General features: G+C 36.0%; 3 protein-coding genes across 3 annotated transcripts; all 3 read left to right on the top strand.

The window, feature by feature from the left end:
• The first annotated feature begins 436 nt into the window (after window positions 1-436).
• Window positions 437-1,182, top strand: LOC120133253 (probable complex I intermediate-associated protein 30). Its single transcript, XM_039149881.1, has 4 exons — window positions 437-488; window positions 618-731; window positions 818-868; window positions 1,010-1,182. The coding sequence occupies exons 1-4, from the start codon at window positions 437-439 to the stop codon at window positions 1,180-1,182; spliced, it is 390 nt and encodes a 129-aa protein (XP_039005812.1).
• A 959-nt stretch (window positions 1,183-2,141) lies between these two features.
• Window positions 2,142-2,941, top strand: LOC120133252 (probable complex I intermediate-associated protein 30). Its single transcript, XM_039149880.1, has 2 exons — window positions 2,142-2,246; window positions 2,759-2,941. Exons 1-2 carry the CDS (start codon window positions 2,142-2,144, stop codon window positions 2,939-2,941), a joined length of 288 nt encoding a protein of 95 aa, XP_039005811.1.
• A 9,169-nt stretch (window positions 2,942-12,110) lies between these two features.
• LOC120133251 (chaperone protein DnaJ-like) lies at window positions 12,111-13,892 on the top strand. The gene is made up of 7 exons (XM_039149879.1): window positions 12,111-12,215; window positions 12,387-12,516; window positions 12,706-12,773; window positions 12,914-12,970; window positions 13,069-13,263; window positions 13,684-13,803; window positions 13,836-13,892. Exons 1-6 carry the CDS (start codon window positions 12,111-12,113, stop codon window positions 13,801-13,803), a joined length of 675 nt encoding a protein of 224 aa, XP_039005810.1. The 3' UTR covers window positions 13,836-13,892.
• Window positions 13,893-15,304: the final 1,412 nt, after the last annotated feature.

Here is a 15,304-nt window from a genome sequence, read left to right as displayed (position 1 = left end):
CTTTGCTTCTAAAGCTTCATTATATTAATATTAAAAACATGTAAGTTATTAAAACTTCTAACCACAAAAAACGTTTAAAAAAATATGATAAATAATGGCTTTATTCATCAGATATATTCTCTTTAAAATCCTCTAATTCCAAAAAAAAAAATACTTGGGCCCTGAATTCCCTCTTGGATCCACAAAATGCAAAACCACTACAAAAGCCCAAAATAGAAGCCGGTTTCTTCCAAATATTTTGTAGTCGGCCGAAGGAGGTAAGAGAAAATGGAAAGTAAAAGATGTTTCTCCCTTCTTTGTTAGCAACAGTGACGGTGAACAGTCACTGACGCAGCTATTGCAACAGGTTTTGGGTTGATTCAATCCAAATGATTCCAGTTTTTCAATTTTTTTTGGAGTTGTTGAAATTTTGAGTTGTTTGAGAATCTAGGAAGAAATGTCAAGGTTTCGTTGGATATGGCAAGCTTCCCTGAATGCAACCAAGAAAGGTAAAAAGGCTTGGATTATTAATTTCGTTAATCTGTTTATATTTCATTTCTTATTTTTTTTTTAAATCGATCCCTTTCCTTTGTCACTCCCTTGCTAATTGATTTGAAATTTGTTAAAAACTAATGAAGCTCTGACATGGAACGTTGAAGATTGGACCCCTCCCATTGAAAAATACATATTCAATTTCAGTTCAAAAGAGGAGCTCAAAAAATGGCATCTTTATTCTGATGCTGAATATGGAGGTGACTCTAAAACTGCTCTCAGAGTTTTTCTTAACATGATATTTAAAGAAAATTTTGCAACGTTTTTCTATAATTCTACATTTCAGGGTTGTCTTCGGCTTCGTTGGAGATCAAAGATGATTCAAATAAAACAAGCGGTAATAGTCAATATAAGTGTTGTTGTTAATTTTGTTTAATCTGGCATCCATGACATTGATTCACTTTTCATCATGTCAACTTCATGTTTCTTATTTTAATTGCTTATTTTGCATCTGATTATGCTTAACATATTTTTTTAGGATTTTTGTCTGGTAACCTTTCCCTGGATGTAAACGAAGGTACGAAATGGAAAATAACTAGGAGCTGCTTTTGTGGAATGCAGTCCAAGAAGGTGAACAATAATTCCATTTTCTTTTATGGAGTCTCCGCTTGGTATGATGGATGGAAAGGCATGAGAAAGGAGAATTTGTAAATCTTTTGGTTTAGCTACAAAGTAGTAGGATAGTTGTTATGAATCTTAATCATTTGATAAACAATTATTTCATTCTCACGTTTTTTCATCCTTCATGCCAAGAAAGGCTTAATTCTAAAGTTTCCTGATTTTAATGGTTTAGTTATTCTTATTGCATCAATTTTAGATGATGTTACGTGCCATCATTGAGTCTTTAGTGTTGACTTTAGATAGATGGATTTTCCCTGAAACAAAAAGGTATTACTGAAGGTTACTCTCTAGTCACTGAAAAGATGTGGAACTATGGATGAATCTTGAAAGACTATTTAGCTTTATGAATGTTGCATAAAAGCTTTCTTTCAAACTCACTTTTTCAAATATTCATTTTGAAGTGATAATAGTCTGCTCCTACATATTTCTTTTAAAGCCACGAATTGTGGCCTACCCCTTTGTTGGTTGTCTTTAGAATGTCATTTTTGGAACTTGCGGCTCTGTTTTCCTTTCTTTAGGTGCTTCATGGTGTTAAATGTCTATCTATTTCTATGGTATGGAGAGGCTTTCTATTTGTCCCAAGTGAGTTAATACCACTCCAACTTTAGGTTTATTTGTAAGATTTCTGATGAGGAAACGTACTTTCTTCAGTCATCATAGATAAAAGAGAATGTTTTTCTTTCATTGTCTGTTAGATTAAGCATAAAGCAGAAAATTTTCAATTTATGCGCAAGCACCGTAAATTACATTGATTCATCTGCAATAATTATTTGCATTTAGTGACCCTTTTTTCTTTCATTCATATATCTGTAGTTTGATGGCTTCATTGATTTGGAGGCATATGATACACTAGCATTAAGGCTTAAAGGAGACGGGAGATGTTATATATCTACGGTGAGTTGTTTACATCGTATTGAACTAAAGTAGTAAACAGATATCGAGGCTTTTACTTACATTGTTCCTATCTCTTTTGAATCTTATACACTTCTATGCATATCTATACAGAGAACTGGGTGAATTCTCCTGGGCAGATGGAAGATAATTCATGGCAATCTTTTGTTTTTGTTCCCAGAGACAACTGGTATATTGCCAAGGTATAGCCATCATATTCCAGAATCTCGTATTATTAGCTATCGATGTTATTGGTTTGTACTCATTGGGTGTATCTCAAAATATAACTAAACTCTTGAACAAGGGATTTAAGATTATAATCGCCATATGGAATTAAGTAGAATGTTTTTAGATAAATGGCCATAGCTCATAAAAGAAATCGAAACCACTGCTACAAAAATTACTAGTCATTTATCTAACAGGGTCTTCATTTCCACTTGCAATTGGAAAGAGAATACCAATATCACATACTCATGTTTTAGATTTCTACTGGTCGGGAGGGCCTCAAATGCTTGGTTGCATCCCTTGTGAAATGTTATTATTATTTAGTGGAGATGTTCCTGTGTCTGACACATGATTTGTATATATAAACTTTGCGATAAAAATTGAGCATACACATATCGGAAATATAACGGCGACAGAACAACAGATAGTGTTTAAATGAAGTGAAAATATCGGAATTTGGTGCATAATTTGTATGATATGGCACTTGCAGATACCTCTGGAATACTATTTGCCAACATGGAGAGGGAATGTGATAGAAGCAAAGTTGGAGATGAATCCATCTCGTATACTAGGGATGTCTGTATCAGTTAATGCAGATGGTGGTGTGCCTGGTGGTTTCAATTCGGAAATTGATTGGATTAAAGCCATTCGTACACAATGGTTGATTCTTTGAATTTTGTGATGGAAAAAGGGAGACCGTAAAATGTTGTACTATTATATTAGTGTATCATTCTTTCCGCCCGATGAATGCTTAGTTAATCAAGTGATATTTTTTGGGTGAAAAAAATGAGATTAAACTATTCCTAACAAACTAATCTATCTATTGGCTTTCCTTTTGGAGGATTGCCATAATTCCTGTTGCTGGTCCCTCACAGATTCGACGGCTACCATCTCCTAATCAAGTGATATTAATTTGATTGTTTGGATGGAGAGAGCAGCTTTTCTCCCTACTTGTTCACGGTTTTCGTCAATAATGTTAGTAAGAGGATTCACGTCTCCTCTCTGAAAGAAGCATTTAAGGCATATGGTGTGGTACTGGATGTGTTTATCGCGTATAGGAGTAGAAAAAGACTATTTATGAGTTCTACATTTACGTTCGTAAGGTTTAGTAGCAGAGTTGAAGCTAATGAAGATGTTGTTAGACCGGATGGTAGGCTGATGGATGGGTTTAAGATCAGAGTTTTCCACGATAAATCGCCTGGTTGCCAAAGGAAGAGGGTAGTTGTTGAAAGAAGTGTTAAAAAGGTTTGGAAATCAGCTTTTAGGGATGCCAGGTCTTTCAGAGAAATTCTAGAAGGTGTGAAGGTCAACGGTGGGAAGCCATTCGATAAGTTTGAGGGTCGATTTGTTGGAAACTATAGAGGCGTTGAACCGGTTGTTCATGTTAATGTTATTGATGACAGTGTAGGTAGTTATTCTTCAAGTCCTGAGGGCGTTAACATGAGCATCGTAATTCCCAATAAGGAGCTTTCGTAGGTAGAGAGAAGTTTGGCTGGTAAAATTAAAAGCAATTATAATGATGTTATTATTCAAACAACTTTTAAAGCGGAAGGTCTGGATGTGAAGGTTAGTATTTGGCATGATTTGTTGTCGATTATTCAGTTTCGAAATGATACCGATCGCTAAGTATGTTGGTCAAATAGAGAGGAATGGATTCGTTTATGGTTTGATGAATTGGAATTAATGGAAGGGTATGAGACTAGAGTAAAAGTTAAAGTTTGGATTTCTCCAAAGGATATCCCTCTTTCCATTTGGAGTGAAAAGCTTTTCTATAATATTGGTAGCCTACGAGGAAGAGTCATTCTGATCGATAAAGAAACTTATGATCGCGATAGGTTTGATGTTGCAAGAGTGTTATTGGAAGTTCAGTCGGAATCCTCTATCCCTGAGAAAATGTCCATCATTTTCAATGGTCGTTGTTATACCATTAAAATCTATACGTGAGTGCAGGAAGAGGCTAGAGCCTTCATTGATGGAACCATGGTGGAGGGTGGAGTTGAAGAAGAAGAAGAAGAAGGAACGAACCTTCCAAACTTCGAGGTTGAGCGTGTTGCATGCGTTGGTTTCGAGGGTGGTTTGGATGGGTAGGCGCAGAATGTGTCGAGTAACCGGATGTGCGATAATTTTTATGGTTTATTGGAAGGTGGTGAGTAGCATGCTGAAGTTAACGAGGAAGGTATGGGTGTCTATGAAGCTGGGCTGCTCGATGTTCCCATCTTTTCCAATATTGGGACAGTGCAACATCATATTCTTGATGAGAGCGTTGGGTTAATAGATATTAATAGAGATCCGAATTTTAATAGGATCACCCAATCATTTTCCAATAGTTCAAGATTTTTTGATGTGCCTATCGATGAGGTGTCCTCCCTCAGACTCTTGGATGAACCTAATTTTAATGATAATCGGGATAGTAGGTGCGGGAAGGGCAAAAAGAGGAATTTTGATCCTCAAAATATGTCTGTTGTTAATTTGCAAAACCCACGCTCGAGGGGGGTGAACCGGGTCAGTCTTAAAATTTCCAAGAGGTTTAACAACGCGAAAAGGAAGAAGCACGGAATTAAGGGTCGTGATGAAGGTCCAAACGTTAGTAGCAGCGGTAAACAGACTGGACTTATTTGTGGGGAGCACGATGGTGGCAAGGAGAGTGTAGCTTCTGAAGCGGCGAAGACTCTTGCCATAACAGAAGCGTTGGGGGTGGATTTCGCTGGGCCAAGAGGGGTCGTTTTGAAGAGGCAGGAAGCGCCTTGATTAAAAGGGTAAGTACTGGTTCTGTTCCGATTACTGTTAGTGTACGTCTTTGTGGGTGTTTCTTGTTTTATGGTATCTAGCATATCAGCTTTATCTTGGAATGTTCGGGGGTTAAGGAATTATGAAAAGATTTAGAGAAGTTCATATGGTTATTGTTTCGAATAAGGTTAATCTGATATTGCTCCAGGAGTCCAAGGTTTCTGAATTGAGTGGTTTTTTGTTAAGAGGATTAATAGGGAATTCTGACAAAGCATTAGCTTTTGCTTCTACTGTTGGGGCTTCGGGTGGGTTGATTTCATTGTGGGACAAGAGACTTTTTTCGATGTTAGCTGCATAACAGTTCATAGGAGAATGATTGTTCTTGAAGGTAGACTAGTTTCATCTAACAGGGAGATGGGGATTCTAAATGTTTACGGGCCGAACGTGCAAGGTGAAAGAAGAGAGTTTTTTGAGCAATTGAAATCTATCATATCAAATTGGAGCTTTTCGGTGATTGTTGGGGGCAATTTTAATTGTGTTAGGTGGAAGTCCGAAAGATCAGGGGCTCAGGACCAAGTGACTACGTTGAAGATTTTTTAAGAGTTTATTTTTTGTTGTAATCTGATTGAGGCGCCTAATCAGGGCAGTTTGTACACATGGTTCAGGGGTAGTGGGAATGCAATTTCAAGTAGGCTCGACAGATTCCTGTTATCTATTGAAATTTTCAGTTTGTGTCCTCAATTGGTTCAATGTTCTTTGCCTAGGGATCTATCCCACCACAAACCGATTGTTTTGAAAGAGAAGAGGTCAAACAAGTTAGTTAGACCTTTTAAATGGTTTAATCACTGGGCGGATGACTCTATATTGGTCGATAGAATAAGAGATTTAAGTGTAGCCAGCAAAGGTATCGGTATTAATAAATTTCTGCTGTTGGCTAAGAACGTGACCAATGATAGAGAGAGAAGTTAGAGCGTTGAACTCAGATTCTGTGGAAGAGATTGGTAAAAAGATAGATTCGTTAGAAGAGAGGTGGTTGTCGGATCCTTGTAATGTTCTATTTCAGCAGGAGATTTCTTCGTTGAAGGTAAGAGTGTGGGTTGTTGCGAGGAAGGTGGAACGTGAATGATTACAAAAATCTAGACTCGAGTGGTTTAAAGAGGGGGATAAAAATATAAAAAAAAATTCATCTCTTGGCCGTCTCTAGGGGTCGGAAAAATCAGATTTCAAATATGAAGTTTCAGAATGCGATATACAAGAATCAGACTGGAATCAAGCAAGCGTTTGTAAATTATTTCTCTGTTGGCTTTAATGAGGTGAAAACTATTCCTTTGAAGAGATTTGACATCCCTCTTAAGAGGATAAACTCTGTCTCCAAAAGGTTCATTGAGGATCCTTTTTCGGAAGAGGAGGTTTGGCTCACGATAAAGTCATTTGAAGGTTCAAGAGCGCCAGGTCCAGACGGTTTCAACTTAGACTTTTTTAAGTGATTTTGGAAGCATATTAAAGGCGAAGTTATGAAGTTTATAGAGGAGTTCTATTGGGGCAAAGTCGAAGATCTTTCTTTCAATAAATCCTTTATTGCGCTTATTCCGAAGAAAGCAGAGGCTATCTCCCCGGATGATTTCAGATCAATCTCCTTAGTGGGCAGCATGTACAAAATTGTTTCTCGTTTATTGGCTAAGAGGTTGGGCAGTTGTCTTTCTGATGTGATCGGAGAGAACGCTTTTATTGATGGAAAGCAAATATCCGACCGCAGTTTGATCGCTAATGAAGTAATCGATGGGTTGTATAAAAGCAAGAAAGAAACAACGTTGATCAAGGCAGATTTTAGCAAAGCTTTTGATACAGTTGATTGGTAGTTTTTTGAATTTGATTCTAAAGAAGATGGAGTTCGAAAAAAGATGGAGAAATTGGGTCAACTTTTGCATTTCCACTCCTTCAATTGTTGTTCTGGTTAATGGATGTCTGTCGCATTGTTTCTCTATTAAGAGGGGTCCTAGACAAGGCTTTCCGCTGTCGCCGCTGCTCTTTAATATTGTTGGCGAGGCACTTAGTTGTATGATAAAGAAGGCATCGGATCTTGGAATATGTCGCGGTGTGGAAGTTGGGTCCGGTGGTTTTGTTTTATCTTACATGTAATTTGCTGATGATTTGCTCATCTTTTCTGAATCTAATGACGTGTCAATTTCAAATTTTTTCGGATTCTAAAAATCTTTGAAGTGGCAACTGGATTGAAGCTCAACATGCATAAAACTTTGTTATTCGACATCAATCTGGAAGAAATTAGTGTTAGGAGATGGGCATAATCTATCCATTGTGGCTGGGCTCAACTTCCGTCGACATACTTGGGTTTGCCGTTAGGGCATCGGAAGAATTCAAAGTCGCTCTGGCAACCCATTTTGGATAAAGTCTCTAGACGGCTACAAAGCTGGAAAGGTAAAATACTTTCACTGGGTGGCAGGCTTACTCTTATTAAATCGGTCCTAGCAAATTTGCTTGTCTATTTCATGTCTATTTTCTCAATTCCAAAATCAATTGCTGATAAGATTAATAGATGCATATCTAATTTCATTTGGAATTCTATGTCGGATAGGAGTATTCATTGGATTAAGTGGGACAACATTTGTAAACCAAAATCTCATGAGGGGCTGGCAAAGTTATCAAAGGCTCAAGGCGCATCGAGGCGCAAAAGTGTCCTGGAGCCTTGAGGCGCGAGGCGCATGAAAGGCGCGGAATTCACGAAGGTGAGGCACATGATATCAAAAAAATTGTAATACATGTATATATTAATGCAATCAAACTCAAATATCATAGATACCCAATATTAGGCTTCAATAGAGTTCATTCTCAAACTCAAAATACCAACCTAACGTCATAAAAGCTATCAACAAGCATAATCAAGTCGTTAAAAATGATGTTTAACGTCGTAGTCGCCAGTCGAAGAAAAGGAGGAAGCGACCTATCGATAGGTTAGTATGTGTAGATTAGAAGGTCGATTGATAGTCGATTGAGGGTTTTATGGGGTCCTAAAAGGTGGTTTGTTTTAATACTAAAATAAGCCACGTCTTCACTATTTTACCTTGAAAACGATGAACATAAAATAATGTATAAAGTTTAATGAATATATTAAAAAAATAAAATATACAGTAAATAGAAGGTCTGATTTTTGGACTGACAAAAATTTCTTTAAAAAATGCTTTTCCGAGAATCTTCAGTCTCACGATTAAAAAATGTGGAAAGATTAAAGAATTTGGTTGTTGGGTTCATGGTAGATGGGAATGGAGGATTGTTATGAGAAGAGCTTTCTTCAAATGGGAAAAGCCTATTTGAAGTGAATTCAGGCAGGTATTAAGTAGAGCGGTTAGTGTCGTTGAAGGTTTTGATAGGGTCATATGGTCGGGATCACTGGATGGAAAATACAATCCTAAAGCTTTTTGTTTTAAAGCGGCTACTGAAGGTAATTTGGAAGATCCCGTGTGGAGACTCGTTTGGTTTAATCTTGTCCCTCCTACGGTATTTGTTTTTGTGTGGAAAGCAGTGCACCTTAGACTGCCGGTTATGGTTGAGCTGGTAAAAAGAGGCGTTAATTGCATGATCAGGTTCGTTGTTTGTTTTGCAATATTGAGCCAGAAGCGATTAATCATGCTCTATGTCATTGCATTGTTGTATGGAAAGCTTGGCAAAGATGGTGCTTGGTGTGGAATGTAAATTTAGTGTTCCCTAAGAATGTTTACCAATTGATCCAGGTTTGGTTCTCGCAAAGTATTATGAGTGTGAGGCTGCTTTGGCGTATTGGTTTTTTTGGTTTGATTTGGGTAATCTGTATTTGTAGAAATAAATCCATATTTAACGGTGCTGCTTTTTCGGCAGATCAGATTTTTAATAAAGTTTTGCTACAAATAGGGATATGGGTGAATTATTTGTGGCCGATGATGTTGCTAGTGGTGTCTGATGTTATTCGCAATCCGGAAGCTATCGTTCGTGGGGTGTGTTAATGGAGATTTCCGGTGTGCATTTTTGAGCTGTTAGTTTTAAATCAGTTCGGCTAGTGATTCTGAATTGGGATTCTCGTTGACTGCTGCTCGGACATGAAGTTTTTATCTGGTTTATCTACTGCTGGTCTTGCCAATGAAGATTTCAGATCTGTTTTCTTCGTGCAGAGATTAAGCTGAATTTTCTTGTTGATCACTTTGGTGCTCGTTTTGTTGACTGCTCTTTCGTTTGGTGTTGGTTAGGACTCTCCGATCCTTCTTTTGTTTTTGCTCTCTTCTGTTACAGAACGCTTGATTTCGGTCGTGTATTCTGCCGAGTGTCTTTCCATCTTTGGTTGCTTTATTTCAACGTTACCCAAGTTGCTTTCGATCTATTCTTCGCACAATCTTCTCATTTGCTGTTCTTCCAGTCGAGCTGGGGTTTCGCATAGTGGTACAGCGAGGGACTCGGCTTTTTCTTCTCTTCGACATCTTTTTGTTGCGTTGTTTTGTCTTATTTGCCTTGCTCATTGGTCTTTGGTTTTGGAAGATGTAGCATGGTTTTGTTCTATGTTTTGATGGGTGTAGTTCCATGTTGCAATTCCTACAGGGGTAGTATTTAGCTATACTCTTGTAGCTTGTCATGGGCTGTTCTAGAGGTGTAGTATTCGGTTTTTGTTTCGATGTAATTGGAATCATAATTGTTCTTGTTTCCATCCTAATGTTTACTCTTTTTCTTCTAATAGGTTTAGAGAGTTTTTTTTAATGAGGTACTTGTTGGGGTGGATGTCTTATACAAAGTACCTATTTTTCAAACAAAAAAAATCGATTGTTTTAGCAATTATTTAAACTAATAAAATGTTTAATCAACGGAAAAAAAGGTCAGTAAAATTGAACTGATTCAATTTCTTATCATAATAAACTTTTCATAATTAATGAAGTGGTCCCAACTTGCAGTACCAATCGAAATGAATTATTTTATTTGGAAATTTCTCGATAAAATAATATATAATCTTTGATTTCTATTCGTTATTTAAAATGGTGTGCGATGCAGACAAGACAATTTAAGGCTCTGATATATTATATGCATTTTAGAATGCTATTGGAAAATAAGAATAATGGGAATGACGTGGGAAAATGTGTTCCAGATGTTGCACATGCACATGCAAAATGCTAGTGGTCGAATCCCTCTCCATAATATCTCTGATACTTTAGAACACACTGGAAACTTTGACTCACTGCTATTATATATTTTCAATTAATGGAACGATACTGATATTGTAAATATGAGTAAAATTTAGACCTTAATATATAAGACGACTAATTGAAGTGCATGCACCTTTGTAGATGAATATCACCAAATCAAACACAACTATCTATTTTTAATATATATAAAAAAGCTATCAGATAAAACTTTGAATACATTACTAATCGTTCAATGATCTAAAGAGATGGTGATGATAGTATGTTGGTGACTTTGATTGGTTGGTTCTACAATGTTAGAGAAAGAAAAGGCACGTGATTTGGGCAGATGCCAATCCAAATTCACGTGGGCATTTCTACACTAATTCATAAACTTGGAGTTTGGACAAGCACAGAACTTTCGATAGACTTTTTTTGGACCAACAACCCTCTTTTTTGGGGGGTACAGAACTACAGATTGCTTTAGTCCCACCCAGACCAAGAAAGAAATTTCGTCTGAGAAGCATCATTAGTTATGTTTGTGCATTTGGAGTGAGTTGGTTAATTAGACGTAATCTCATCCAATTATATACTATCTTATTTTCCCATCGAGGTCGTTCAATATTCATTATGAGCAAAATGTTCATTCTCTACGTAGGAATTGTTAAAAAAAATATTTTGTAGAGATAGATCAAGTGACGGGTGAAAACAACCATTCTCTTAAAATTTTTAAATTCATCCATATTTTGAAATTTTTGTGTAATTTCTATTAATAAACTATTTTCAATCCTTAAATTTTATTAATTCACTATTCTCTTAAATTTTATAAATTTATCCTTTAACATAAAATTTTGCGTATTTATGTAATTATATACATAATATATCTTTGATTACTCACAAGAAGAAGGAAACCGCATTTCAACCAAGTTGTGAGAGAATAATGAACATCCAAGCTAAACCACTTGCCATTTGGGTTTTTAAAAAACTCGATCATCCTACCTCCATAGGACCATAGGTGGGGCCCTTCAACAAGGATCAAGTTTGAAATTCTTTTTTAAAAACAATGTCATGAAAGACTCCATCTAGAAAAATAAATTTTAGGTAATGAAAATTACTTCATTCACCTTCAATGGAGTTCTAAAACTACACAGATAAAATTAAATGCATAGCATATACAAGAAATCAAAGGCATGTGCTAATATGGGCACAACTAAGCTGAATTAAGCTCAATTTATTTATTCAAAAGAAAATTCAATATGCGGCTGATTGAAGTGGTAATAATTTTAATTTTTATATAAAATTCAAATTTTGAAAAATATATTTATTGAAAGAATTTCACAATCGATATTCCCGATCTGGCGAAGTTAATTTTAAGCTCAGTGTGATTTGAAAAGACCTTAAATTAACGTAAAAAGAAAATGGCTCATTTGTAGCGATGAGTGACAAAAGTGAACTGAATTAAGCTCAATTTACATATTGGGAGGGGAATTACATAGTAAATTTGAGCCCATTTTAATAATCCTATACGGAAATAGGCAAAATATCCCGTCCTTCTAATCAATCATCACCGTCCATGGCCACCACCTTATCTATTCATTGTATCACTATTTTATTCGTTTGCACACAAAAAACGAACAAACAGATTCATGAATATATAAATGCACAACAAGCGAAGTTGCAAACCATAAAAACTTACCGGTTTCCGGAGAGCTAGCGTCGTTCTCAGAGATTCTCTCGCCTTCCTTTCCCTCTGTTTTTCTTTTTCCGTTTTGTCTTTTCAATCTTTCCCATCACGGAAACACATGCTAGGGTTCCGTGTTGCAGTTCCCACAAAGATATAGTCCTAAGCTAGGTTTCTGGTTTTATGTTTTGCTGTTGGTTACTATAATTTGTCGACAAGACAAGGACATCGGTTTTGAGTTTTGGTGTTGGGTTTGTGTCTTCGGGTTGTTTATTGAAGCAATGGCAAGTGGAGGAGCGAAGAACAATGATTTCTATGCTGTTATGGGGTTGAATAAAGATTGCACTCAAGCAGAGCTCAAGACTTCTTATAAGAAACTTGCACTGGTTAGTTTTTTAGCATTTGATTTGAATTGTTTTTTTTTTTTGTGTGTTAATAATCTATACTTCGAACCGGTACTGAATTCAGTCTTGTTAAAAATCTGGGTTTTCTACAAATGAACCAACTTTTCGGGGAATTATACGCTTGCAATGAAAATTTTTGTTGTAAAACCAGAGTCTAGTCTGAATTTGGTGTTTGTTTGTTGGATACAGAGATGTCACCCTGATCGTTGCTCTGCATCGGCAAATTCGAAGTTCGCGGAAGAAGCCAAGAAGAAATTCCAGGGTATTCAACAAGCCTATTCTGGTAAATTTCTCTTTCTGTATATATTAATTTACTATTGTATTCCTCTATTCAATTGCAATTTTTATTTTTCTACTCATAAAAGTTGAGATTTCATTTCTATTCCCTTCTCTCTTTTTTAGAAATAATTTAAGTGGGAATTATTGGATTCAGCTTCACGAGATGATGTTTTTTACTCCACTTTTTCTACAGTTCTGTCTGACGCAAACAAGAGGTTCCTGTACGACGTAGGAGTTTATGACAGTGATGACGACGAAAATGTATATTTGCTTTGCTGTCTTCCACATCTTTTTTTTTATTTTCTGTTGTTGATATATATATATATATACACGCACACTAAATTCAATCAGATTTAGGTTATGGTTAAGCATGCAAAATAAATAAATATATTTGATTTCAGGGCATGGGAGACTTTTTGAACGAAATGACCGAGATGATGCTCCAGACAAAACCTAGTGTAAGCCTTCTTTCATTGTTTTCTGGATTCAATTTTTATCTAATTTCTCATATTAAATGGGGTATATATTTGATACAAATGTATGTTTTAATGTATAGGAAAAGGGAGAAGAAAGCTTAGAGGAATTACAAGAATTGTTTGAAGAAATGTTCGAAGCTGACATTGATTCATATGAGCCCACTTCTTGTACTGCTTCATCTTCGTGTGGGTCTTACGGTCAGAGTTCCAAGAGTTTCTCCGAAAGCAGTTCGGGGGAGACCTTCGATGCACAAGTTAATGGTTTCTTTCTCGGGGTAAGTCGTATCTCCTAAAACTCCAATCCAACTAATATAATGTCCCAATAACACAGGTAATAATGCATGGAAAAATAGTCTTCTTGTGTCCTCTGTTATTTAGCATCTAGTCCAGTGTTTTTTGGTTAATTTTTTGTGGAACTTTTGTGTCAAGGCATCATGTGTCATAAAATAACATTACACCATCGAAGGAGCAAAACAATGGAGTAGGTTATATGAGGTGTGGAAGGGAGACAGGTAAATTGTGTTTTGTCTGTTTATTTCAGTATTAAAATATGTTGTATAGGGTATAGATCGAAACCTTAAGTATTTATTTAAACATACAAAATATAAGGAATTTGAAATGCTAGTTTCCAACAACATTTCAAATGTAAAAATTCTCATGAAAGCCTTTGTTTCCGATTGATGTTTTCAAGACAGAAAGAGCAGAAGCAAGGTATCAGGCAACAGAGAAGAGCCAGAGCAGGAACCGGCCGGAAGCAAAAGGTTTCGTGGGGCCATGATGTTTCTTCCAACGACTACGACATCTCTGCTTCATAATAACACCGCTTTACTCATTAACTTAATTTCAACCTTACCATTTTGGCCTCCTTAAACACATTAACATCCTGTGGCCAAGATGGTGGCAGACTGATTGTCAGGGTCGACAGTACCCAACAGACAACATCAATCGAAGCCAATACCGTCGGTTCGGCTGTTTTCAGTCCAGGACTGTGAAGAAACGAGGGAAACTACTAGAGTTTTACCATTTATATTAAGGCCTTCAATGGGTTAGCTGTGATTCACCATATCGATGAATCTTTTTATTCGTTACTTTATTGTACTCTTTTTTATTTTGCCATGTTTAGGACCTTGTAATGCAATTTTAGCACATGTTAAAATATTACTTCCCAAAATATTTTGCGTAAAGCAACAACTTTAGGAGAGTTCACAATTTAATTTTTTTTTTGAATTCAAACATAATTTAATTTCAAAAATTACGAATATTCTGTCTTATTATTTGAGTTTTTTTCAACTAATTTTATATTAATACAAATATAGGTTAGTTCAAGTGGTAAACAACTTTATATTACTTAAGTAATGTCTCGAATTCGATTTTTTGTGTATACAAAAAATCATTGCTAAGAGACTCATCTACCAAAATCAAGTGTACAACACGAGTCGGTCCTAATTAATCAAGACGAAAATTTAGAATAAAAAAGATAAAAAAAATTAAATTAATTAGAGGCGGGACATATGATGGGCCCTAACTAGAAGCTACCTTACAAGTTGCATAAAAAGTTGGATGCCAACTGCCCAGTTCCTTCCCCAAGGTTCTACATTTTCTCCATCAGTTTCCACTTGCCGTGCAACTTCGCAGCTTGCATGGTTTTTTATTATTCATCATTATTTCGTTCGTTTAATAAAAGAAAGAAAAAAAAATCTGGTCTTAGGTCAAGAGTGCTGTTTGATTCCATTTTAAAAAATATGGCAAATTGGACAAGTTGTAGAATAGCTGGGGATACAACAAAAGTCATCAGTTGGAAGTCTAAAGTTTTGATGTTAACAACCTTTACTTTTTAGATTCAAATTTTAAGGCTAACAAGTTGAGTGTTTTGAAAAGTAAAATTGGTCAGGTACCAAGTTGGGATGCAATCATAATAATTACAAATTAGGCTAAATTACTTATGAATCATCTTTATTCATACAGCAATCAAAATGTTGCAAGTTGGGGTTCACATGTTTCCATATATTGATCTATAATATTTGTAATTAAGTAGTTTTAACCTTTCTTTCCTTCCAAAATTCATCTATCGTGCTATAAAACAAAATAGGGCAAAGTACACAAATGGTGTGGTGATGCTTTGTTGAGCCTTCCTTTACAAAATGATTCATTGGCCATAGGTGATTACTTTGTTAAGTCCCAAATTTTTAAAAGTTACAAAATGATCATCCAACTATTTATATATTCCAAACTCGTCATTTTCCGTTAAAAAATTATAGCAGTCTGAGCTGGACGTCGATATGCTTATTGGGACATGATAAAATCTGATCCCATCAT

Source organism: Hibiscus syriacus, unplaced genomic scaffold (assembly GCF_006381635.1).
Source record: "Hibiscus syriacus cultivar Baekdansim isolate YM2019G1 unplaced genomic scaffold, ASM638163v2 tig00110578_pilon, whole genome shotgun sequence".
NCBI classification, from domain to species: Eukaryota; Viridiplantae; Streptophyta; class Magnoliopsida; order Malvales; family Malvaceae; genus Hibiscus; species Hibiscus syriacus.
The sequence above is the reverse complement of the archived record's forward strand: the minus strand, read 5'-3'. Positions and strand labels throughout refer to the sequence as shown.